The 26,650-nt window shown below is 38.3% G+C and overlaps 1 protein-coding gene and 1 long non-coding RNA gene across 2 annotated transcripts in view; both read right to left on the reverse strand.

The window, feature by feature from the left end:
• Positions 1 to 12,916: 12,916 nt before the first annotated feature.
• LOC137294363 (calmodulin-like) overlaps positions 12,917 to 26,650 on the reverse strand; it is a 39,699-nt gene continuing 25,965 nt past the window's right edge. Inside the window, exons 3-5 of the mRNA XM_067825367.1 lie at positions 19,288 to 19,431; positions 16,077 to 16,316; positions 12,917 to 15,624 (exon numbers count right to left, since the gene is read on the reverse strand). Coding sequence (XP_067681468.1) covers positions 15,596 to 15,624; positions 16,077 to 16,316; positions 19,288 to 19,431 — 413 coding nt within the window. The 3' untranslated portion in view covers positions 12,917 to 15,595. The remainder of the gene's footprint in view (positions 15,625 to 16,076; positions 16,317 to 19,287; positions 19,432 to 26,650) is intronic.
• Positions 22,950 to 23,805, reverse strand: LOC137293552 (uncharacterized). Its single transcript, XR_010957487.1, has 3 exons — positions 23,727 to 23,805; positions 23,426 to 23,543; positions 22,950 to 23,009 (listed from the first exon to the last, which is right to left on the reverse strand). It is a non-coding gene; the product is annotated as an uncharacterized lncRNA (long non-coding RNA).

Consider the following 26,650-nt stretch of genomic DNA (forward strand, 5'->3'; position numbering starts at 1 on the left):
GTTGGTCCTGTGTTTGAGCCTGCGTTTTCGCCAAATTTTGATCCATACCCTGTTCCCCTGTTAAGCACTTGATCGTATAACCAACACAGTAAATGCCTGAAACACAAAAGGCGTTACTGGGGTTTTTTCCTTCACACAGAAGGAATGAATACCGTACAACCAAAGGTTATACCGTACATACTATGAAAACAACGTCAGTTAGCACTTGTGGCTCGTTTAATGAAATTGTTGAGGTCTTAAAGGTTGGGACTATAATTGTACGTTATCATTTCACTCATTCATACATGCACGCAAACCATGTACTCACGCGATCGTGTAATGAAGTTCACGTGGTTTGACGTGACACTGAACAGATCACGCATGCAGAAGGAATGTCAAGGTCAATACAATTTGATAACGTAATCGTTTGTACCGTCGATTTTTGTCACAGTTGGAGTTGTGCGTGTAATTTTATTTCCAGCGTTAAATATCAGCACTGGCAGAAGAGGAACTTTAAAAGTTCTTGTTGCTTAAAAGTGATAGTTATATTATGAAGTGTATTATCACAGTGCAAAGAGGCTCAGATAAAAACAATAAGTGTTTAAGACAAAGTTATTATTAAGAAGTCACGCACACTGGATACGTGCAGAGTGAGTGAGTTTAGCTTTACGACGCACTCTGCAATGTTATATAGTTATATACTTATATAGCGGCGGTCTGTGCATAATCTAGTAAAGTTAAAACCCGAATAGGTTAGTTGCCTCTATATCAGTTCTAACAAGGACCTGTACGGGCCGACACGTGACAGGGGGCATCTATGATTACGCTGTCTCAACGCTGCCTCACATCATCACGGAGACCAACCATACCGCATCCCAGACATCTTCTACTCAGCTCCACAGATACAGACGACCTTGACCCACTTCTGAAAATAATAGTTGGTTCAAAAGGCCAATACTACATCTCAAAGTGTGTAGTATATATTCTCGTCAAGTGGCCTCCATTCTGGAAAGTGTAAAAGTCTTTGTGTCTTTGATCTCTCAACATTGTGAATAAATAGGTAGTAATTTTGACACTGCGGGACAATGCAGACTGGACATTCGTACTTTGAATGTGACATACAACAAATTTGTAACTGAAATATACAGGTCTTGCTGTTGAAATTGGGGTGGCCTTGCAAACGAATGATTACGAAGACTTAAAAAACCGAAACATACAAAGGTTTTCTAATATATTAAATTGCACATGCTGAGGTGAGTATACTCCTCAGTGTAACAATATGGTATTCGACAACGTTCTACACGAGTCTATTCATTTGTCGATTTCTAATCTAAAACAAAGCATACATCAGAAGGCATTATCTAAGCTTGATACACTGTTGTACCTGTGAACAAAGCATTTATACAAAGTGATTCGTTGGTCTGGGACAAACGGATAGTAACCTTCTATTTCGTTTTAATATACTTTCTTCTAGAAGTTGATTGATCAGCAGCAGGGACATCAGCTGATTGGGTTCCATAGACATTAAGTCATTCATCCACCAAGGTTTCCACAAAAGTGGAGTGAGTGAGTAATTATTGCTAAACGCCACATCAGCAATGTTGCAGCTTTTCCCGGCGAACCACAATGACGATGTCGAACAACTGGTAGACCTGGCCACGGACTTAGTTCACCCCATATCCAAGTGGGAGAAGATGTAAAATTTAATTTCACGAAAAATGCGAAAAGGACATTTCAATTAACATTCATAAGAAATGTCAGTATTGTCAGGTACATGAGACAGGACACACATGCAGAACGCTGTTCTGAAAGGTCCTTTCCCTCCTCCAACAAAACACAAACCTTAACGAGGAATTCATACACAGGTTATCTAGACACGTTTCTCGGTATTTTAAGACTACGCTACGCCACACCTGTCATGTATGTTGTTGACATTCATCTATGGAAAAGGTAATAACTGACCTACATGTGACAAACATCTCGATCAGAGACAAAACATGTTTAAGTAGCTAAATTAGACACACATACAATGCATGCAAAGAACTCTTAGTAAAGGGCAAGTAATACCACGGACAGAACAACACCTTCACATTTTGGTAACCTTCAAACATGGTGTAGACAATTAAGCTACTTGGCAACAGTGCGCAGTGGTTGGGCGATTAATTGATGCAGTTTTTTCATACGAATATATTCTGACGTTTTTGATGGATAGTTTGAAGTAAAGAAGTACATTTTTGTTTTGGAATGATAATGGTACACACTGAAGACCCGGATATATGGGAGTTTGTAAATAGTCGTGTTTGGACCAAACAGAAGAGTGGTTGACCAGATGAGCGTCGACCTATACAATTAAGAAACGACAGCATGCATTAACCATGTCAGCCAGCCTGACCACCCGATCCCGTTAGTCGCCTCTTGCGACAAGCATATTAACCTTTTATGGCAAGCATGGGGTGCTGAAGGCCAATTTACTCCGGACCTTCTCGGGTCCATGATCATTGTGACGAGGTATATTAATTTTTTTTCTGAAATGTCACGATTACCATAGAAACGCCCCAAAGTTATGTGTTGTTTGATACTATCAAGACTGGCAACAAAAACTGGTTTCGGAAAGCTACTGATTCCAAGCTGTCCAAATGTACCAAGTTTACTCCTTCAGAGGACCTATCTGGTGTGCCACTTGTCTATGAGTTGATGAAGATCAATTCTAATCCGGATCTTCGTGTCTTTGTAAGGTAAGGATCTTCGCGTGTTTGTAAGGTAAAATAGGGATAAGAATATATTTGTAGAATATGAGTTACGTTTGAATATATTGTGAGAGTCCTCATCCGGATCTTCACGTGTCCCGTTAAAGTTAACACTAGAGGGTTAAGCACAATGCCGTGTAGAAGTTGTCAAACAACTGTGTATCCTTTCATAAAACATGACAATCATAAATTGACAGAACTATGTTTGGACACTAAATCCTATATTGTGACTAAGTAATTATCATAATCAAGGGAATCCTGTGCTATTTTCTGTCTAGATGCCATAGGTACTGTTTACACTTTCTGCTCAGCACGGAGTAAAACATCTCATCAACTACAGAAAACAAAACCGCCATGACTTATCTCTTTGACGTTGCCGCTCTTGGATTTAAAATTGTCATTCGTTGTGATATTATACCATGCAAACATTTTACCCAGAAAACGACCAAAATAGTCCGTGGCTGTTTTATCTTAAGCAGCTACTTAAGAATGCTACTTAAATTGTACAATACAAACTATAAAGGAACGTTTGAAAACTCGTCACGTATTACGCACGACTGATCCAGTAGCGTCAATTTTTAAATCTACCTTCTTAACCCTTTCGACCTTCAAGATCGTTCGCGGTTATATCCTCTGTTGTCGTACTTCACTACGGATACCAAAATGCTCCCAATTCGTTCCATAATTCGATACAACTATTTCTAAGATTTAAGTATATCTTTTACAGTTTGGGAAATCTGAAGTTACCTGCAAGTATCGCATGTACAGTTTTAGGGCTAGTACATAATTATCAATGTGGCTATGTATCATGTCTACACATTTCTGGAGTTCAACTAAACTCATGGGCAAAAGAAACTTATCACTTTAAAATTTCCATTTACGCTTCTAAACAAAACTGAACTAGGTAAAACATACTGAGAAAACATTCGCTAAAACACATTTTTAAGCTGAGTAGCAAGCAAAAAACCCGAGATATTGTGATTTTCGTGAAAGCACGAAAAACAGTGAAAAAGGTTTTTTGAGTGTAACCAAAAGTTCTCGTGCACATTGGTTGCATAAATACAGCTGTTCGACAGTGCAATCATGCATTATCAAAAAGCATATCAAAGTTATGCCACGACTGTCATCGGAGCAACGCAATAGGGCCATCGGTATGGCCCATATGGGGGCGTCACAACGTCAGATTGCCAGAACATTCCACTGCAGCCAGGCAACAATCAGCAACCTCCTGAGACGTTTTCAGCAGACAGGTCAGACCACTGACCGTCCAAGATCAGGTAGACCAAGGGTTACGACGCCCGCCGAAGACCGCCATATCCGTACGATACACCTACGGAACAGATTCGTCACAGCGACGTCAACGGCGACCACAGCCTTGGGACACCGCATCAGCAGACGAACCGTACTAAGACGTCTCCGTGCTGCTGGTATCAGAGCTCGCCGTCCATTCCGTGGAATGCCCTTGACCCGCCAACATTGTCAACGTCGGCTGCAGTGGGCACGAACAGTACGTCGGTGGCAGCGACGTGACTGGCAGAGAGTGCTCTTCACTGATGAAAGTCGTTTCAACTTGTACAGAAATGATGGCCGAGCCCGTGTATACCGACGTAGAGGTGAGCGATTGGCGAGGAACTGCATTCAAGAGGTGCACCCATTTGGAGGAGGTGGTATCATGGTGTGGGGTGGGATTTGTGCTGATCAGAGGACACAGCTTGTCATCCTGCATGGAAATCTGACAGCCCAAAGGTATAGGGACGAAGTCTTGAGGCCAGTTGTTTTGCCCTTTGTGCGTCAACAGCCAAGAGGTGTTCTTTTGCAACAGGACAATGCACGTCCGCATACTGCCAGAATCGTTGAAGATTACCTCAACAACGCCAACATCAACGTTTTGCCCTGGCCAGCACGTTCCCCAGACATGAATCCCATTGAACACCTCTGGGATCATCTCGACAGACAGCTAAGACAACGACAGCAACCACCAGCAAATCGCCAACAATTGGAGCAAGTTCTCTTGGAACTGTGGCAGAGGATTCCTCCTGACGTCATCAGGCGTTTGACGACATCAATGCGGAGACGTGTACTAGCGTGCATTGATTCAAGGGGTGGACACACTAGGTACTGAGTGCTCAGACACTTCCAAGATTCAGTTTTCCACACACTCTGTGAATGCAATCCTCTGTGTAAACTTTCACGTCCACCCCATGTGTCATCTACCTCACTTCCTGCATGCATGAACATTGACAGGGCATCAACAAATACAGTTTTTGCTGTGTAAATGGCTTATCTTTCTTATATAAACATTCTTTCTGACATTTTTTTGTTTTTGTCGTTTTTAACACAAATAATGTCGGGTGATAAGTTTCTTTTGCCCATGAGTTTACTCGGTAATATTGCATAAACTGTTAATGAACTTAATACGAAATGCCGTTAATAATATACCCCAATACTTTACACCATTCTGAGCTTCATAGCTATATTCAGAATACTCCTCCTCACTCTACTGTTAAATGAGCCATTTCAAAAGAAAAAACAATTCGTCAAAAGATGAACATTTCCCAGAGATATAAAGCAAAATATGAAAATATTGAATGTACTTAAGAAAACGCACAATTAATGACCTGTAGTAGAGACGTTAATGTGCATAAATAGCAATGAGTGGCTTAGATGATGTGAATTAAATTGAGTGATCGAAGAAAGACAAACAAGCCGGGGTTAATGTATTGTTAATTCATGTCACCCTTCTGCCACAGAAATACACGACACTGTAACGCATGCATAATCACCTAGGGCTGTTTCGCAGAGGCAGTGACAACTAAGCAACATGTATGGCTAAGATCAACGTCTCTTCTTTCCCCAAGTACAAAACAAAAATGATTTTAGTCCAACATTTACAAAAACATATGCATAACCTTACACGTTTCCTGAACACACACAACATCACTGAACGTCTTTCCAAACAGTTTAAAAGTTTTCTTACAATGGGGCACGGGGATTCAAATTGTCTGTAGCCTTCACTAAAAGTAAGAATTAATCCAATCAGTTGTTTGCTTGATGGCCTGGGCCAAAAAGCTCTCGTAAGCCTAAGATCTCTACACTTTTCTCGTAGCACCCGTAGCTCCTGCGTTATAGTAGGAGGTACAATGGTTGCGAGAAAACTTGGATCTTAGGCTTACGAGAGTTTTGTGAAACGGGGCACTGGACTGTACCGATTACTTTTTTTCAGAAGAACTGCAAATCAGGAAGTGAAACCTACAAAGCACTAATACACTACAGGCGGAGAGAACACGAAACCACTGAGAGTTAGTATTAGTGCTTCAGTTGTAGTCTTTGAATAAATCTGCACGTGTGCCTTTGTTCCACGAATGCAAATACCCCCAGGGCTGTTCTCTTGAACAAAACAGTTTTGTACAGTGAAGTCTCCCACTGGGACATGACAAAATGGTTTTCTGACGTTTTGTCCGAATATCGACTTGAAGTACCCCACTATTGCAACACCAAAGAACAATGTCTCCGACCACAAAACATGCGTCGTTAAATTTAGACCTGGACACTCCCATATTTGTAAAGTTCCGCGTAACTTTTGATTTTGACTCTTTCTTTTGATTCTGGAGACCTGAGCTGAATACCTTTAGTAAGGCCGTACAGTTTCTGAAACGAAAACGAAATCAGCGTGTGGACTAAAAATTCTCATTACTGCTTGACTGCGTGAAAATAAAATACGTGGTCTGCTTCCATACATTTCTGAATTTTTACGTCGTTCCCGCTCCGCAAATGCATAATTGCTTGTGCGCCCCTTTAGAGGAATTGTTTCTTTTCCTAGCGTTTCCCCCAAACATTGTTTACGTAGCAAAGTATCACTGCCGCTCACTGTAAGTGATTCAGAATACAAAGCAAATTCATTCACGTTCAGCGTTAAGACAACATCGAGGGTGTACTGCAGTCCAGTTGGATACCGTGTGTGTCTTTCAATATCGTACAAAGAGACATTTAGATATTTTCCAGAAACGCCCGAATTAAACAAAACTAACAGAAAGAGTCCTTTTGGAATCAGAATCCCGGAAGGAAATATACAGGTATGCCCATGTGTGAAGATTGTTTCGCTTTCTTGGCCAATACGATATGCAGTGGCGTCATTCTCTAACTGTCTACTGAAAGCTTTTTGGCGGAAGTGACTGCTCTTTGGCCGTTCCTTTTCCTTGCTCTTTGGTCGTTCTTTTCCGTTTCTTAATCTGACTGCTTTGCGAAATGGTGAAGTTTCCCATAGATGTATATGGAAACCCTTAAACACTGCGTATTTCCAATAGCATAATGTCCAATTTACACAGAATTGTGCTCCACTGATGCCCTCTTTTCTTGCTTTCAGTGACCACAACACAGCCATGTTTCCTCGAGGGAAATGACTCTGCAGAGGCTGAGCATCTTACCCGCAAACAGCGTCGTGTGAGAAACTTGAAAAAAAAATTATGTAATTTCTCTTCAATCCTCCTCTGTTGACATCTCGACAGTTCTCGGCTGTCAAGTACGCCAGTGGTGTAAATATAACTAGTAGGTCTGATACTCTACAGAGGCGCATCATCACCACACTCTATCACAGGACGGAGGTTAGATCAAATACTTTGCCCAGAATTGATCTGGAAGCTATAAATTTGAATATATTGACGTCATTTTCCGGTTAAATGGTCAATATATGTCAGATATATTAATTTCAGCTACATGAAAAGAATTGTAGTTACTTATTCCAGTGTTCACTGAGCTGATGGTGCTTATTGATTTATGTTGTATTCATAATTAATTTCTTTATTTCCTTAAATGTACCACTGGAACATGGCAGCATGCAATGCAGGAATCATTCAGGAACATAGCATGTGCCATGTCAATATGTTTCTTGATATATCACGTTATTGCAGACAGCACGTCTTCATTCACTGATTCGAGACAATTAAGACCTTTTGGAAATATGATGAAAGGTAATCACATGATTAACATAAAGTTGAGTTACACATACATCTTCTAGTTTGTACCGCGATCTTATTTATGAATCCGTCTTATACTGTCTGTTTTCCGAAGATGTATGTTCATTTTTCTTTGAAAATAAAATCAGACGGTAGATGTTGCTAAGATGTACAAGATTCAAGTTTACAAATAGCATCACATTTGCACTCAACCTCACACACTCGCGCGTGCACACACACCTCTAGGGATTTGTACTGGTCATGACTTCTACGAGTTTACAAGATCTTTCACTGAACAAAACACTTTGTTCAGCCATGATGACCATGTGCAGACATTAAATCCTTTTTATATGACTGTGTGTCTGATATGAGTGTCTGATCCTGTCGCACTTGGAACAAGGCGAGTGGATTTAAATTTGTCTTTCACTGTCATATCATGCAATGTAAACACTTTTGTTCTGATTTTATCTTAAGCACAGTGATGAAAGGAGTCTTCTGAAATTGTTCAATACAAACTCTAAAGGAGTTTCCCATTGTATGAAGGTTCAGTGAGTACTGCTGATAGCTTATTTGTGAGGGACAGATATTATGTTTATATAACCTCACAATTAACTTTACTGAAACAGTACGTCCTACATTTGACCTCACATTGATTCCAGATATATTTACAAAATACTGTAGTACTTTATAGGTATGCGATTTTTCAAAATATTTTTATACAAAACACCATGAAAATGTAATGAAAATGTAATGAAAATGTAATGAAAATGAAATTTACATGGCTATAAAAATCTCTATATTTGACTTAATTACTCATATTCATGACGATCACGTGCTTGGTTGCGCAGTAGGTGACTGCAATGACAGGACACATAATTACACTGCCGTCACAAATTGATAACGTATTCGTTGGTAGTGCATCATTTTGTTACTAGTGGGACAGGTCACGTGAGTATCGTTTTTGTGTTCCTCAGATGTACAACCACGACTTTCAGAGACTGCACAAACATTGTGAGAATAATCTTCTGTGTCAATGGAATTGGCTTTTCCTTCAGTTTAGAGGACGAGAGACTCAGAAAGATAGATCGGGGACTGGAACGATTCGTTGTACTTTTGCACGCGTTTGATCCCCGTCCGTGTTTCAGCAAAAGTCGTCAAAACATTGTACTTGTTTGTCCCTGCCTAGGGGCTCAGCGTCAGTATAATGTGTTACACACCCATAGACTTACAGACACACACACAGGCACACACAGACACACACACACACACACACACACACACACACACACACACACACACACACACACACGTGGTGTTGAATGCGGTGAATATATGGCTTCAGTTCACAAGCACGTGACCCCTAACACGAGAATACCATTATGCCAAGCTCAGCAATCATGCTTTGGCGGCCCAAAAGATATTGGAGATCATATGCAATCTTCTCGCAGGGAATCCCATGGTCCAAAGCCACTTGACCGAATTACTGAGACAATATAACACAGATTACACAGATCACAGATCACAGATTACAGATCACCGCGATGTAGCTGGATTATTGTTGAGTGCAGTCTTGAACAACAAACCAAACAAACTATTATGAACATCTTCATATGCTATCTACCTTGTAACTACAGGGATACCTTACACCATCATAGTTTGAAGGATGTGGTTTCCATGTTCTTACTTATGAAGACACTTTCCCATACATTCAGTTGCAATCTTTTTTTTTTCTCGAAAAACGTTTCTAGTCAAGTCAACAAAAGGAGTCAAAATACGGAGAGCACCCTGTGAACATTTCTGGGATCGTTGCCTGAGCAATTTGATACATGAAATTCATGAAACATCATGAACACAATTTTAATGACCACAATATTTTGTCCGTATATCAGCAAGCATACTCGCGATGTAGAAAAAGTGTAAGGCCGTTTTTCTGATAACCGAACATGCATGTTTAATGGAGAGGATGACACACTGAAGGACTCACGTAGTCGACTGGCCTATAGCAGTGACGTTATTGTTCCTATACATGTAGTGGTTATTTCGGCCGTAACGTCATGCATGTAGATATAACATTACGGTGCATTCGTCGGCATTTGGGGAAGCTTTTCCGATGTAAATTTATCCAATGATGGGATAAAGACAAACTAGTCGTTGTTTAGTGTATTGTTAATCCTTGTCAACCGTCTGTCATAGAAACCACACTGTACACCCATGCGTAATCACCTATGTTTAATCCTGGAGAAAGGAGCACTTAACAGCATGAATGACTAAGATTTACACATCCTTTGTGCCCATACACAGAAGACTGACAGACCTGATTTTGATAAAGCCAATGGAAGTATTTATATCACTGAATTTTTATTGCAGCGTGAATGGCAACATTCAGGAAAAAATACTACCGACAAAAACTAAGGGATCTACATTCAAATGTAGCGGATATTGAGGTGGTGCAATACCTTGGCGTTGTAGCTGAATGCAACCACCAATCACAATTAAATGCCACAAGATGCATGAATAACACGTGTAGCATGTGCACACAAAAGCTAAACTGTGTCTGACTCAGACTCAGCACCGAACACCTGAACACTGATCACATAACGCCCGTGATATACGTGTTCTGTTCACCGATGACACTTTTCTTTCATCCCTGAACTGATGGCAGTACAGATGCACATCTGGCCATTTTACTTGGAAAGAAATCATTTTGGGACCGTGGGTCTTATGGTCTTGTATGGGTTAACAGCTGCGACAAGGATGCTAGTCATTGAAATCGCAGGGATACGAAATTTTGCAAAAGTATGACTTTTACTTTGTCAGTCCATCGATCCTGGAGAGTTGGGTTCTTTTCGCTGGAGGCTGTACATTGGTTGTGTTGTGTGACGAGGTACTGGCATGAACACATTGTAGAGTCAAGACGTCGTTCCAGCTAAATGAACACATCAAATTTGTCACACTGCAGTGAAGACATCACACAGAAATCTCATTCTTCACACTTCTTGAAAGTGCCAAACAATATGTCGCTTTTCCGTGATAACCATGCAATTTTACAAACAGTCTTATAAATCTTGGCGGAAATCATGCATTTTTTAGCATTGTTAATGTTTCTCCTATCCAATGCACTGCTCTTTCAATGTGTGTAACTCAAGGTCAAAGATCAATGTCTTACAGCAATGTAATTATGTCTTCCCCCGAAGGGAGACATATTGTTTGTGGTTGGGTTTCCGTCGTCGTCGTCGTTGTCGTCGTCGGAGTTCCCATTGTTTCCTGAACATAACTCTATACTATTTGAACAAAATCTTCACCAAATTTGGCATACTGCCTCTGTATATCATGTTGATGTGCCTCTTGGGGGCTTTAGTTGTTTTTCATTTTCATGGCAACAATTTTGAGCTTGTAATTTTGAAGTGTAAATTTCTTTTCCTGAGTAAATTTCTTAAAGTATTTGACCCATCTCCACCAGACTTGCTATACTGCCTCTCCATATCGTGGAGATGTTACCTTTTAGGGTTTGAGTTAGGTTACAATTTTATGTTTTTTTCCTGTTTCACTGGCGACGAATTTGCACTTTATCTTTTTGAAGGGTAGGATTGCGTTCAGAACATAACTCCGAAAACCACTTCACCATCTCTGTGAGTGAAAGACACCAGATTCATTCATGCACTTCGAAATACAGTCATTTATAAATATGAATATTTTGTAAAGTACAACTGTGGTGTTGTTGATTTGTTGATTAGCAATTGCGTTCAGCTGAATAAAGAAATATTAAATGAAGAGTTGCGTTCAGCTGAATAAAGAAATATTAAATGAAGACTTGACAACCATAATAACATGCTATCAATAATATGTAGTTTCATACTTAGAGATTTTGAAATTGAAAAAATCAAATGAAATGAATGAGGTCTCGTTGAATTTTCGGGGAATGGGGAGACGTGTGTTTACGAGTAAACTTGAAATTCTATCTTGCAAAACCCACGGGTGCGTTATGCCTGCAACACTGTGCATTTGGTATCGTAGAAATATAATAGAATGAACTTTTTGAAAACCCAGTTAAGAAGCATGCCATTTAGTGCGTTTCGATAGTAACGTTGCATTTTATTACCTAATAGCATTGATTATAACTGCCGTTTGCATTATAATCTCAATTAAAAGGTATTGTCTTGGGGTTTTAATGTTAAATGCGCTAAAGCGGAGATGCATTACGTTGAGATTTTCAGATAATATGAAAGTTTACCAGACACCATTACGAGAAATTCATTACCCTTTTCATGTATCTAAAGGCTTTGACATTTTAGTCGACATCCTGTGTAAGGACGATGTTGTCAAAGTCGGCATATCCTGTCATCAGTACGCTTTGACATGATTGTATGGAGATGCCGTCGAGCTGTGAATTAGCATTGAAGAAAAAATATCTTAGCAACAATATTGAAATGAGTCTTTAGTAAAGACTCACAACGATTTTTGAAAACATGTACACGATCAAGAACAGCTCAGGGCAAACAACCTGGCTGTATTCTTCAGTAGTGAAACATATTGATGGTTGTGTAAACCAAGATTACCTATTTCACTCTCACTTGCGAAATCACCTTGGATACGAAACTGCTTTTACACAGAAGGATTAAATATTGTTTTCGAGGACTTGATTCAGTTTAAAATACGATTGTCTGGTTCCACACACATACTTGCAGGATAGCTAGGGCCATTGTGTAATTGCTTTGCCTTGTTTTTCGACAACGTGATGCTTTATCATAAGAAACGCTGGATTAATTCTCTCAATGCCCATGAAAACTAGGGCAACTTTACATGTATGCATTGAGGAAAATAACTTTGCAATATGTGTAACAGTTACTATGCGGAAATTCTTAGCTAGGGTATGATGCAGTAAATATATCGCAAGTCACCATAATTCCAGAGCTCTATATAAACTATATTTCTTCATGACAGTTTATAAGCAGACACATTGTCAAATGACAATTGGTTTATATGACATAGAGTAAATTTGGCTGGTTGGCTTGTTTAACGCCGCACTAAGGAATATCCCAGCTATAGTTTGAGTCTAGAACTGCAGTAAATCCAGTGATCAACATCATGAGCATCGATCTACACGACTGGAATACGATGACATATGTCAGCAGAGGTAGCCGATCCGGTTAAACTTACGACAAGCGTGGATTTCTGAAAATCAGCTTTAACCCGGAATTTCACGTGTTTTATTGAGTAAAAGAAAAAATCGAAATCACAGAAGTATATATGATATTTATTGCATCAACGTTTTGAATAGAAAGTAAAATCTTTACATTACAACTAATGCCAACACGAATGAGAGAGCAATGACACAGTACCAAAACACATCAAAGAATGTTACATTCAGAATATGAATACTGAGGCTTATTTGCTCTTTGGTTTCAATAATATTCTGGAAAACAAAACAAAGCAAAACAATGAGGTACATTCTTTTCAAATATACTTAAAAGACGACACAATTTAAGCTAGAAATACGCTTAAGTACTAGTATTTGCTATCCAACAGATAACACAAACAGAATAATTGTACTTGGACATATGATAAGACAATGAAGCTACCAGACAATTGTGCGCAGTTGAGGCGAATGATTGACGAGGTTATCGAAGTATCGGCATATGGTCTCTGCCCAGAATCGAAATAGGTTGTGGTGAGTTTGATAAAAAGTGAAAACAGTTTTAAACAGTGAATTCCCGCCAATGCGGACAGTAACGATTTAAGGGAGATTGTCACCATTAACAAGTTTTCGGTTTACAAATATACTGGACAAAATAATTTGGATATTGGTATTTTTATTATTGATATTTCATCAGATTGTCAATGAATAAATAGATCATTAGTAATAATTTCAAAATTTACACATATCCCTAACTATTTTTGTCCAGTATATTTGAAGGTATAACCGATTCATCATTCTCTTCCCACAGAGGTTTCTCCTGTCGTATCTTCCTACGTAACCTCTGTTCTTATACGGCCATATTTCCGGTCATCGAGAAATCCCCTTGCGGCAAAAAATCGCAACAGGAATTATCTCCCTTGTTACTATCCAATCAGAATACGCGTTAAATAGACTTAGTTCCAATATGGCGGCCCCCATGGAGTTGGTTCAACAACGTGCGAAGGAAAGATTCGGTATTTCACACTTAACTGAAAATCAGAAACTGGCAATAGAGAGTGCAGGGATCAATCGCCATGATGTGTTTGTAGAAACAAAAACTGGTAGTGGCAAGTTTTCCCGATGCTTTCGGAAATTAAAGAGATCTTGCAATGATCACTCTTGAAACAACGCCTCTGATTGCACAACTAAATCTGAACGCCTCCAATCGCGAGTCTTGAACACTCGAACCATGAAAGGGCCGTATTAGAACAGAGGTTACGTAGGAAGATATGACAGGAGTAACCTCTGTGGGAAGAGAATGCCGATTCATATGTCTTCGTTGATCCAACCGAATCAACGTGTTAGCCTTTCCACATCTACAGCTGGTATGTGCTTTAACACTTGCATGATCTTCCAACTATAAAATGATGGCTAAGCTTTAGTTCGTCTGCAGAAATGGTTCTGTATTGTGTTTTGAAACATTTAGAAACTAATATTGAAAAAGAACATATTATACGACTGGTGTTCCTTCACGTAGAATGATAGTTTGTACCGTAATTACTTGCCAATTTATTCATTTCATAAATAGAAATCGTGATCAGCTTTTATATAATGAGAGAATTTAGCTGTCACTCAGGGCTAGACGATATGAAAAAAGTTGTTTAAAACTTCTGTTAATGATAGATACACAAAGTGGTTTGCAGACTGTAACTAAGGGAAATTTCCAGGATTATCTTAGTTGAATATTAGCATTTTGGTAGTAAACCATACAGATAACACACATACAGAAATAATATTAAATTAGTACATAATCTTAATTTCTAATATACCATATGATGAAGCATTATCCCAAAGTTCAGGTTATTAAAAAAAATTTAAAAAATGAAAAAAAATGAAAAAAAAATGTATTTGGTCTCTGAAGTCTTTCCCCATAAACTAATCAATATAGACGTCACAGAAATCTTAAACGACCTTCACTCGACAAACTAAAGTTTGAAAACACCCGTCAGCAAAGTCGAGTTTTAGACAAACTGTTATCGAAGAACAGGGTCGGTCTCTATTCTCACCAATTTTTCCATCAAACTTTCGGTGTCGTCAAACTCTAGTCTGACGTGTAAAGTGTTGTCCAACTCATGCTGTTCAAAAGAAACCAACCGCAGTCAACGAATTTGTCACGTGACCGCATCGATAGAGACAATGGTCACAGCGCCCAAATGACACGAACGTTTGAAATGTGTTTGACATATATATCATACTTTATTTTGCCATTTGAAAGCCGCTTTACAGTCTCATTGCGTTCGTACTGCGAACCCTGGCTATCTCAACTATTGATTCCGGATTAACGAGGTTTCACTGTATATATTAAGGACATCTTATGCACACTGTTCTCAACATAATTCTATATTAATAAGGTCCGCTCGCCTTCATAAATAACTTGAAGGGTTCATTGATAAATTTTGATATATTGTGTATTTCACAATGTCCCATCACGGTGTTTTGTCATGAAAGGGAATTCAAAAAGCCAAATTTAATTTACGTGATGGGTGATATTATTAGACATGTATAAAATATATTGCTGTCAAAGCTTTTAGGAGCAGGTATTGGAGGACTATTTTCACCACATTTGGTCGTAAAAGTTTCTTTGAGATCTTAAAACGATCTAACATAGTACATTGGAATGTCAGAAAAAGACGTACCAATTATCAAGAGACGGTTAAGTCCAAATATTTAATGGTGGCGTCACGAATTTAGCAAAAGGCATGACGGAAGTTGGTGTATGTTTCCATAGCGACGGATATTCTTCATCTGGCCTGCATCATCAACACGAACTCTGCAAACAAAAAAGTTCTCGGCATTAACTCAAAGGAACATAATTATACAAACAACTGCAAGATTTGCAGGTCGCAAAAAGATTAAACAGAAACGTCATTATGAAAAATTCATTCATGTCCAGTGTTGGGCAGAATAACATCGTAACAACGCGTCACAGCTGCTTATTACTGCACAACTGTACGATAACGGTTTTAAAATATAAAAAAATAATTAAAAAAATAAATAAAAGTAAAAATAATGAAATAAAAAAGATAAAAAAGACACAGGACAACATACCGCCATATGTATCCAAGGACAACGTGACTTAATGTACGGATCTGACATACAGATTTTAACAGTCATTTCCCAATTCATGATATCATAAGCCTAAAAGCAGAACATACTTTCATGTCCATCTATATTGCAATATAGAACATACACAGACTATGTCCTGGCTACATGATCACGTACCATCATAACTGATCTTCTCGTCGTTGTTCTTATCGGCTTCTAGAATCATGACCCTGATCTCTTCATCCGACAGGTTCTCCCCCAAAGCCTTCATCACCTGCTTCAGTTCTCTTGCATCGATATAGCCGTCGCCATCTTGATCAAAGATCTTGAACGTCACCTTCATCTCTGGCTCCATCTGAGATTTGGATGTTTTCGTCATCACAGCTACGAACTCGTCGAACTCAATAGTGCCATTCTCTGCAGATATAATTGTCATTAAATGAACTAGAGATGAAAATACGAAAACAGATTTGATATTTGTGTATGATTGATATATTTTGAATTTAATGGTATTATGTCACATCACACTTCTGTGAAATAGCCAATTGCAATGCATTTATCTCAATATTGCTATCAAACTTCAGGGATGCGATAATGCTTTAAAAAACAAAATGACGCTTATTAGTCTGCCAAACTCATTTATCATGAAGCCCATTGGTTAGAGGGAAATATGCTTCTCAGGGAAAGTGTTTGCGGGGAGAAGGGGGTGCACACCCCTGCAACCCCGCTCTGGATCCGCCTCGAGAAGTACAGCTTTTAAAACGACTGACAGATACAGTCCGTTGGAATTCAAAGGAGGAAGATGAATGATTTAGAAACTTCAAAAAGGAACAAGTGCGAAAAGCATAAATGAGACACATGGGGAGTGACAAGAAAGTAAGGTGTTTATGGATAACAACTTCATTAATTGTACTTGATGCGTCGAAGAGTGTATTTAGAGAAGTTGAGTTTTGTAAATACATGTTCGCTGAATTTGCGTTCGATCTAATAACAAATCATCTCAGTAGAGATGGTGAACAACTGTGTGGTTGGAAACTGTCATTTGTCCAAGTACAAAGCAGGACTTGAAACTGACAAGAGTTTGCACCAGTTTCCGTCAGAACCAGTCAACCTAGAAAAATGGATGTAGTTTGTTTGCAACTCACAGGCATAAACACAAGTCATGTGTACAAGTATCACACCTGTCTATTTACATAAAGTGGCAGAGACAGGACTCGGGTGCATGAGTCATAAATCAATTTATTTTGACTATTTATTATACTCCGGATATGCATGTACTGCGTTATGGGCGCAGCGCAGCGCAGCGCAGCGCAGCACAGACGTTGAAACCACTTTCCCCCTAGTGCTCTTGGAAATTTAGTGAATCGTTTGAATTCCGATTTCGCAGGCTTTTATTTCATTGCGGTTTTTTTTTCAATTTTATAGGTTGAATTGGCATTTTTGATGATTTGTTTCGGTAAGTGCATACCGAAAGGAATCAGAATCTGCACAGTTGTGTTTAACGTGTATCCATGTGACCTTTAAGAAACCATCATATAAGATCGTGCGATACTAACGCTTCACGCCGAGGGGTGGCAAACGGCTGGTGCACCTGCTGAGCGCTGGATGTTAGCAGTGGCATCTGGTTTTGCAGACTTGCACCTGAAGCGGGTGCAGTTGCTTTTGCACCAGCCGTTGTCACCCCTCGGTGTGAAGTGTGAAAATAGGACAGTATTACGTGATAGTTTCCGTGATCGATCATAAAATGTCAGATTTCAGATCCTGTTAGGTATGTATCGTCTACACCGTGATGAAGGAGTGAGTGGGTTATTGGCACGTTTCACACTGGCAGATGTCAGCGATGGAACACCCGATGGGTTTCATATGGGTGCACGTGCGTGTTGCTTGACTGGTGCAAAAGCGATGATGATATCACAGAAGTTAGAACACTTCAAAATATACCAATGGACATATATTAATATATTACAGTAACTCAAAACTGTGTTTCACGAGGAGAGATATAGCTTGTGTTAGATCAAACGATATATATATCACAGTTTTGGATAATAGACTTTTGGATAATATATATATTATAAGCTATATCTGTGTGTGTGTGTGTGTGTGTGTGTGTGTGTGTGTGCGCGCGCGCGCGCGTATGGATATTGTACTATGCCCTGACAATGCTATAACGTCATGAACTTAGTGACTTAGTTCAAAGACAAAATCCAAAAATAAACGAACGCAATGCTGCATCCATCTTTTAAATGGCTGACCTTGACTCCTCTAAAGAACTTGTGTTATGATGGGTATCCACAATCTAGTACCTCGTATTGATATCCATGAATGAAATACCACATTTATTACAAATTGGACCATTCTCTTCTAGAGCGAAAAATAATCAGTATTAAAGATGGTGATCTTGTTCTTGAAAATAACAAACACCCATTATCCTTGATATGATGCATATTAAGCATAAATAATGCAAATCTAGTCCATAATCTGTGATTTCGATATTTATGTCAGTAAAGCATTACAATAAAGTTGTACAATAAAGCTGTACTTCGTATGTGCATTTAGTTTCAACAACCTAGTTTCAACAGATCCAAGGGAAATCAAAATACAGCAGTGATAGTGTTTGAGAACATTTCGTATATTCCATCGCCTCGAAGATCGACGATCAATAATTCTGGATGCAGCTAAGCAATTCTATAATATTCCCTTCCTCCAAATGAAACAAAAAAACCCGGAAACCAAGGAAACAAACAAAATAGCCCCGAAAGAAAACAAACACCCCCCCCCCCCTCGTCTCCACCGAAAAAAAAAACCCCTCCCAAACAAGACAAAACAACCCCCCCCCCAAAAAAAAATAACTAACTAACTAAATAAATAAATACCCCCCCAAGAAAACCGAAAACAAAAAAAACCCCCAAAAACAAAAACAAAACAAAAAACAACAAACAACAGCATTGAAAAAGAACAAAAAACAAAACAGATGTGCAGAGTAAGCAACTTCAACAAATTAAATTACAATTTCTAAAAACGCACGTATTAGTTCCATATAACCCGAGTGTTTAAGAAGCACTAACACGTAATTGCGTTTACTTTGGTGAAATGTTTAATCCCAGTTATTGGCATATTTGTATAATGGGGATATTGCCAGCGCTTCATTGGAATACTCGTTTGGAAAGGTCATCACAGTTCTGATTACATGTTCATGGCTACTAATTGTTTTCCTGGTTCTCGTTTGAACCCGATCTTCTTTGATGCCAGCGGTATGACAGACTGAAGACGGAAATCTAATTGCAAAAATAATGTTTTCAACTGATTATGTTGCAGAGTGAGAACACATGCCCTTATGAAAAGAGGTTACGAATCAGCGAAACAATTGTTTTCCTGGTGAACCACTTACTGTCTATGTCCATGTTAGTGATCATATCTCTGACTTCAGTGTCCGTTGGCTTGATGCCAAGTGATCTCATCACCGTCTCCAGCTCCTTCGGCGTGATGCGACCGTCTTTATCTTCGTCGAACATAGAAAAGGCCTCGTGGTATGCTGTAGAAAGTGAATGAGTTTAGTTTTACGTCGCTTTTAGCAATGAGTCTAGCAGTATGACGGCGGGGAACATCAGAAATGGACTTCACACATTGTACCTAGGTGGGAAATCGGACTCGTGACGAGGAAACGCTTTAAGCTTTCAAGGAACAAAATACATCTGTATACAGGATTGCTGGGGTAGGTAAAGTTTTGTTTGTTTGTTGTTTAGCGCCACTCTCAGCAATATTCCAGCTATATGGCAGCAGTTTGTTAATAATCGAGTCTGGAGCAATCCAGTGATCAACATCATGAGCACTGATTTACTCAATGGGAACATGATTACATGTGTCAACCAAATTGGGTGACCAACTGGACCTGACCATCCGTTCCACATAGTTGCCTCTTACAAGCATGGGTTCCTGAAGGCCAATTCTGGATCTTCACACATCGGTAAGGTAAAGTACAGAACGGCGTTATGAGTGAATATATATAGTGACAATGTATACATATCACTTAAACAAAATGTATATTACTTGAATAGACAAAATGTATAAGTAATGAACTGAAAGACTATGCATTTAACAATAAACATCGCTTGCCTCTTTTGTTGAGGGACACAATGCCTTTCTATGTTCTTTCTTAAGCAGTGTCTGAGCGTGGTTTGAATAACCTTTCCCTAACGAATAACAACACAAAACGTTATATGCATATTATACGAACTAACCCATGGGGAAACTATTTTTATTCTATTCCCGAAAACCCTCCAATAAATATATAGAGTGTATGTTGATTGAAGAAGTGTTTGAAGATTCATTTAAGAAAGAAACAGTTTCTTTTCAGGACCAATACAGTATATATTTTATAATGATGAGTAAATGTGTCTCAATCAAACATCACTGCCCATCCAGAACGATCATTCGAAACTAGAAATATATACCCTTACGTCACTTTAACATGTGTATAAATATGTTATAAAATAAAGGTACATAATAAAGTTACATAATTTAAAGTCATCAACTCGTACAATCGTATTGCCCACAGGAATTATATCAAGCCCATTCAATAACATCCCAGTCAATAAATCTATATCATTGTTGTGAAAAAGCCTTTATTGAGGATGTAGAAGTATAGGACGACATGCTGAATCTAACAAATGGATTTTCCTTAGCACTATACAAAACTAGTTTGGCGTAGGGAGTGAACTTCGCTTGTGGGATTCCGCTCGCTCATCTATGTCCTGAATTGCCCTGTTGATGTATTTGAGGCCAGACACATATGCTCTTGAAGTTCAGTTTACATGCCATAAAATATTGCACAGAAAGGTTGAACTGAAAACCTGAATGTTGAGAGAACTATATGCGTCAACATTATGCTTTATATCCGTCAGCACCATTTACTGGTAGCCAGGGACACGTGAAGACTTGTAGAACTTCATATTGCTGAAGTTCCAGGCACTAAGCATCGATAATGAGCCCCGAGCACTATTCTAGTTATATATGCGTCACTAAAGTGAACCCCTGATGGTGCTTGGTGATACCCGATGATGTTTAACTAAAGTGTGTCCCTGATGATGCTAGTGGAAGTCGCGGTGGCTGAGAGTGTTAGGCAGCTGACTTTGTGTGGTGGCGCGATTAGGTGCCAGACTCTGAGGGTGCGGGTTTGAATCCCAAATGGGACTCAACCTAAAATGTAATAGGATTTGCACTTTATTGTGAAAATGTAATTCCAGATATGACATGTGGTACTGGTGTTGCTTGGTGATACCCGATGGCGCTTAACTAAAACGTATACCTAACGGCGCTTGGTGATACCCGCTGGTGTTTAACTATAGTGTATATCTGATGATGCTTGGGGATGCTTAACAACTCTTAACTAAAGTGAATACCTCACGGTGCTTGAGGATACCTGATAATGTTTAACTAACGTATATACCTGGTGGTAACTGGTGAAATCCAATGATGTTTAAGCATAGTATATACTTGATGGTGCCTGAGGATACTTGTGGATACTTGAGGATGCTTCAACCTAAACTCATGCTGTCACTATGGAAAAGAAAAGTCATTTGAAACATCACCAATGTAACACTGTCTTGACGAGTTCATGAGAGTAGGGTGACATGACGTCAACAGTTGTGTAATAGCGACAGCATCCGGGTATATATAGGAGCTTTATGTAACATATTTTATATTTGGGCTTACAATTTGCTAATTGTTTCTTAAATCACCTTTATCATGTAAAACATGGCAGTGACAGTGGAAGCTCTACCCAAGCATAATAACTAGTGGTATATCCTTTCCTGTACATCATTACGCGTCGATTGATTGTCTTCTTACGCAACGGTGACAGAAACATGATTCACAGCAAAAATAACCTGGTTTCCGCAGTGCGGAAACCTGATGGAAAGTGGACTGAAACTTAAGTTTCCACCAAGAATCCAGTGAGTTTCCGTTCTTTTACACTGAGTTTCCGCAATGACGGAAACTGTCAATTACCCACTTTCTAAGGGTTTCCGCACGGTATCCGTTACCCATGCTCCAACAAGTTTCCGTTGAGTTTCAGTTAAGTTAGAGATCCATCAGGTTTCCGCAGGGTTTCAGTCACCAAGACTCCATCAGGTTTCCGCAGAGTTTCAGTTACCAAGACTCCATCAGGTTTCCGCAGAGTTTCTGTTGCCAGAAAACTTTCCACAGCATTTCATTTACTCGGGTTCACAGGAGTCATTCAATGTGTGTCATTGCATATAACATTCTTGTTACTCCTGGTTGGCAAAGACAATATAAGGAGTTTGTGTACAATCACCATGTATACATAAAGAAAAACAAAAGATACAATAAGATTCACTGTTTTATTTTCAGACAAATATGGATCAAACATATATCTAATAAATAATAAAAAGATATAGCACTAGATAACAGATCAATATTTGTCACTTATGACAAAAATATTTATAAAAACATGCTATAACAGTTGCATCCCTTGACTCCTCCTGCACCTCCTCACGCTGACACAGAAAAACACACCCCAGTCAGTCAGTGCTAAACATATAATAACACACACCATGCAATACAATACAACAATGAAATAAAATGCAATAAAGAACTTAGGTTACATTGAAAGTACAAAAAATGTATTTAAAGTAAATAAAGGTCTCTTGGAAAATAGATAAAAATTAAGATTGAATAAAATTGTATTAATTGAAATACAATCAGAATATCAAAACTATTAAAGTTTTACATTGAGAATAATTCAAATTTAATTGATCACAGATAAAATTACGTTCATGTGATCGATTAGCTATTTACTAGCCCACTTGGGCATCCTTAAGCGGATATCTCTGTCATTGTGGTTGGATGCCGCATCCTGGTCTTCATGTTGGCCTTAGCTTTGGTGGTGGCGTTGAAAATTGTGGCTGAGTCCAGTGCAGACATCTTGAGTTTAGATTCCCAGGTAAAGGGGTAAGAGAACAATGAATTGGCATCTTCTTCATCACTCACAACTGGTGAAGTCATTTCCAAGGTAAGTATAGTTGAAACCCTTTCCTTTCGTCGATCTGGCCAGTCAATAGTTTTCAGGCTTTTCATGCGCAGTGCAATTTTCTGAAAATTAAACAAAAATCAATCAACAGATAAACCATAATGCCAAGATGGATTGCAAATTATTAAAAAGGAAGTGTCGTGAAAAATTATTTACTTCATTAATCACCCCAACACAAGTTAAGCAGTTCATCACATTTAATGACATATCCTATTTTCTTATGGACACACAATCTGTTGCTCTGAAGTGACATGAAGTCACTGAAGTGTAATAACATGTTTATATATCACCATTAACTGACTTGATTCTTATGTTATGATTTATGAAATTATGATCTGAATCATGTGTTACATATCTTAAGAATGTAAAAAGCAATAATCCATAAACATTTTAAATGTATATTTCCGGAACTTAGAATCTGTCACACATTGTAATGAGAAGAATTGTTACATGTTATTATTCGAATAGATATACTTACGGATTTCATTCTTTTTGTTTTGTTTTTTTTTTTGCTGCTGTTCTGTGTGACACTTTCTTTCCGGTTTCTTGTCTACTGAGATCATCACGCCTGTTCCGCCACACTCTACAAAGCGCTTCTGAAAATAAATGTTTAAAGTGCTATACAGCATGTTTCACACATTTTAGTTCATCTGTTAGGCAAAGGTATTTATATATGCCATGCTGGCTTGGTTACTGAAGTTAACATCCATAAATCTGTCTTTACACTATTATTTAAATCATTAACTATTTATAATGACAGGCAGGTGAGTGAAAATTACCTTCACAAGATCCTATTGACCATCCTTGGTCGTGATATAGTCACTTGTTTCTTTGACTACTATATTCATAGAGTCCTCGTCATCGGCTTTACTGAAATAAAAACAAATGTCATTTTTCTTGCACTTCATTCAATCATGCATTCAACACAATGTCTATTAAAATTAACGATCGTCAGTGAAAATTATACAACCAAGTAAACTGCAGATTTATAACTTTGAATACATATATTATTCTGAAAGTTTACCATTTTGTAATTAAATGATTTAAAATAACTTCCAAAAAGGCTAACCATCCTTTGTGTTATTTCGTGCAAATTCTATGTACATCCTGTTTGCCAAAGTTATGCAACCGGTAAGTGAACAACTGACATAAAGATCATGATAAAAGAAGTTTAGTTATATCACATGACATAACCATGCAGCAATTAAGCATTGTAAAATCAAGGGGTCAGTTTGATGGCAATTTTACACAGGTGTAATGTTAAACTGATTTAGTTTACCGGCTATTCAAATCCATTTGCAAATGATACTTTCATGTATTTTTCATTTTGAGAAAACGTACGTAGGGAAGTGAATTAATGAAATATTCAAAGTGAAATTACCTAGTAACATGAGCACATACCTTCGATAGACAAGGGTGATCCTCCAGGAGCAGTCGTGTCCAGATTTTTTTCACAACAGCCTAAAAGATTAAATCAAATACGTTAAATATAACACGTATATATATATATATATATATATGATTATGCTCAACACGTATGTATTCAATTATTGAAAATTTACATGAAATTTTAAATGTATCCTACGCAGAGCTAACAGTTTCTTATATGAATTTAGTGTTTGCCTCAAATAGTTCAGAAACACATCTGACCCCTCTGAGCGAATTTGGGGGTAAACAATTTCATTTCACTAATGATCCAGGATTGCATTTAATAAATTACACCGAAATGTTGCCATTGTAGAAGCCCATCATTTTTATCATTCTTTAAAATACATCTGAATTGGTGAAATACATTTTGCAATACCCAGTAAACCCATGAGTGAACCACTACATATGGCGGATTTTTTTTATGCAGATCGTAATTCATCCCCCCCCCCCCCCCCCCCCCACACACACACCTTTTGTACAAGTGTTAACCGAGTTGCAACGCTAAAATTTGCAAACTATTAACAGGAGCACTAAAATCAAAAGTCTGCCCCTTTAAAGTTAAATAAATACTTATGGTTAGTACTAAGATAGTTACTTACAAATACAAGCTTGGTGTATTCTATACCATGTCGATCTATTGAAATGGAATATAAACAAACTTATTTTTCAGGCCTATTTTACTTAGATTTAACGATAACATTTAAAAATAATACGAGCGAAAATATACATTCGCGGGATAAACTTTATAATCTATCCGGATTTCTGTCATTAACGCAATATTTCTTTAAACGTTATTTACAATAAAATACCCTTGGTCTTACCTGACACATCCGAGGTACTCCGAGTTGCTCGCATCCGTTCTCTGCTTTCTTCTCCAAGTCGCGAATTCTTTCGTCGAGTGCTTTTGGGGAAAGTGAGGTGGCCATGGCAAAGTTTACACGACGCACCCATCTTATGCTTAAAGTTTTGAAAAATAATTGCTAGGAAAACAAATTTGTTCCTACCCGCCAAACAAGATGGCGTCTCGCTAACACTCACGGGAAATAGACAGTTTTGTCATTGTGTTTTTTTTAAATAAATCTAATGTGACCATTTGACAGTAGATTTCCTCGTTCTACAACAAATGAGGAAGGTACACCCTGTTGTGAGTTGTTTTGTTAACAATTAGATAGTCTCGCATGGACGTGATCCTGTCGCTATTCGTTTATTTGTTTACATTGCCGACATCAAAGGGGAGTGTGAAAAGTGGAATTCAGCGGATTGAATGTAAGTACTCAAAGTGACAACAGTGAGCAGTTATGGTTTTAGCAGTCTTTTCATCGCATTAGCGTCACTGATTGCTTTTTCTCAGTGTCAAGCATCAATATGTAGACCTTGTGATTATTAACAGTGATTAATTGTGAAAACATGTTCACCTTACTTTAACATGCCCGAGCGTCATGAGTCCTACTGATTTAGCACTCATGGGAAACTTTATTGTGGCAAATAAGTTATTTTCTAAAATCCTGTCAGGAGAAGGTAGTATCCGGATATATTTCTGCTGGATGGAAAAGGATTGTCAAGAAAAACAGCCTAAAATCACGAGAAATACGTTTCTGAAATATGGTTTCTACAATATTTGTTTTAACATGGGTACCCAGAGATATTCCGCATATATGTCTCCGTTATATCTATTCATATAATCTGTACTCCAGAAATATTTCAACCATGTCACATCATACATTTATTAGTTCATCAAATTATTTAGTATCTTATGTTCTGTGTCAGTTCTGTGTATCCAGTTGTACCAGTTAATCAGTTTCATGGTTTGATATTTGTTTTATAACCATTAAAACCTTGTCCATCAGTACATGTTGCATGTGTTAGCCCTACAATGCATTGACATTATCATCACACCTCAAGTTTCATATTTCTGAAAGAATCGTTGTGTCAGTTATTTGATTTACAGATATGGATTGTGGACCAACAAACTCGGAGAATGATGCCCGGTAAGGGAATCTCTTTGATAACAATATTATTCATATAGCTTTATAATGAAGCTAACACTATGTTAATACATACAACAAACCTTTTTGACCTCACTCAAAGTGTAACTGTACATGGATTCAAGCATAATATATACATATATTTTAAATTCCAGGAGAAATACGGCTTTTCTGTCCTCACTGCCAGACGTCTGTTTCAAGAAAAACACGTTATCTCCATCTCCGTAACAAGATGTTTGTTAGTTTGTAAAGATTTTTCGGGTGAATGACAAATGTTTCATCAGGTTAGT

This window comes from Haliotis asinina, chromosome 8 (assembly GCF_037392515.1).
Source record: "Haliotis asinina isolate JCU_RB_2024 chromosome 8, JCU_Hal_asi_v2, whole genome shotgun sequence".
In the NCBI taxonomy this organism is placed as follows: domain Eukaryota; kingdom Metazoa; phylum Mollusca; class Gastropoda; order Lepetellida; family Haliotidae; genus Haliotis; species Haliotis asinina.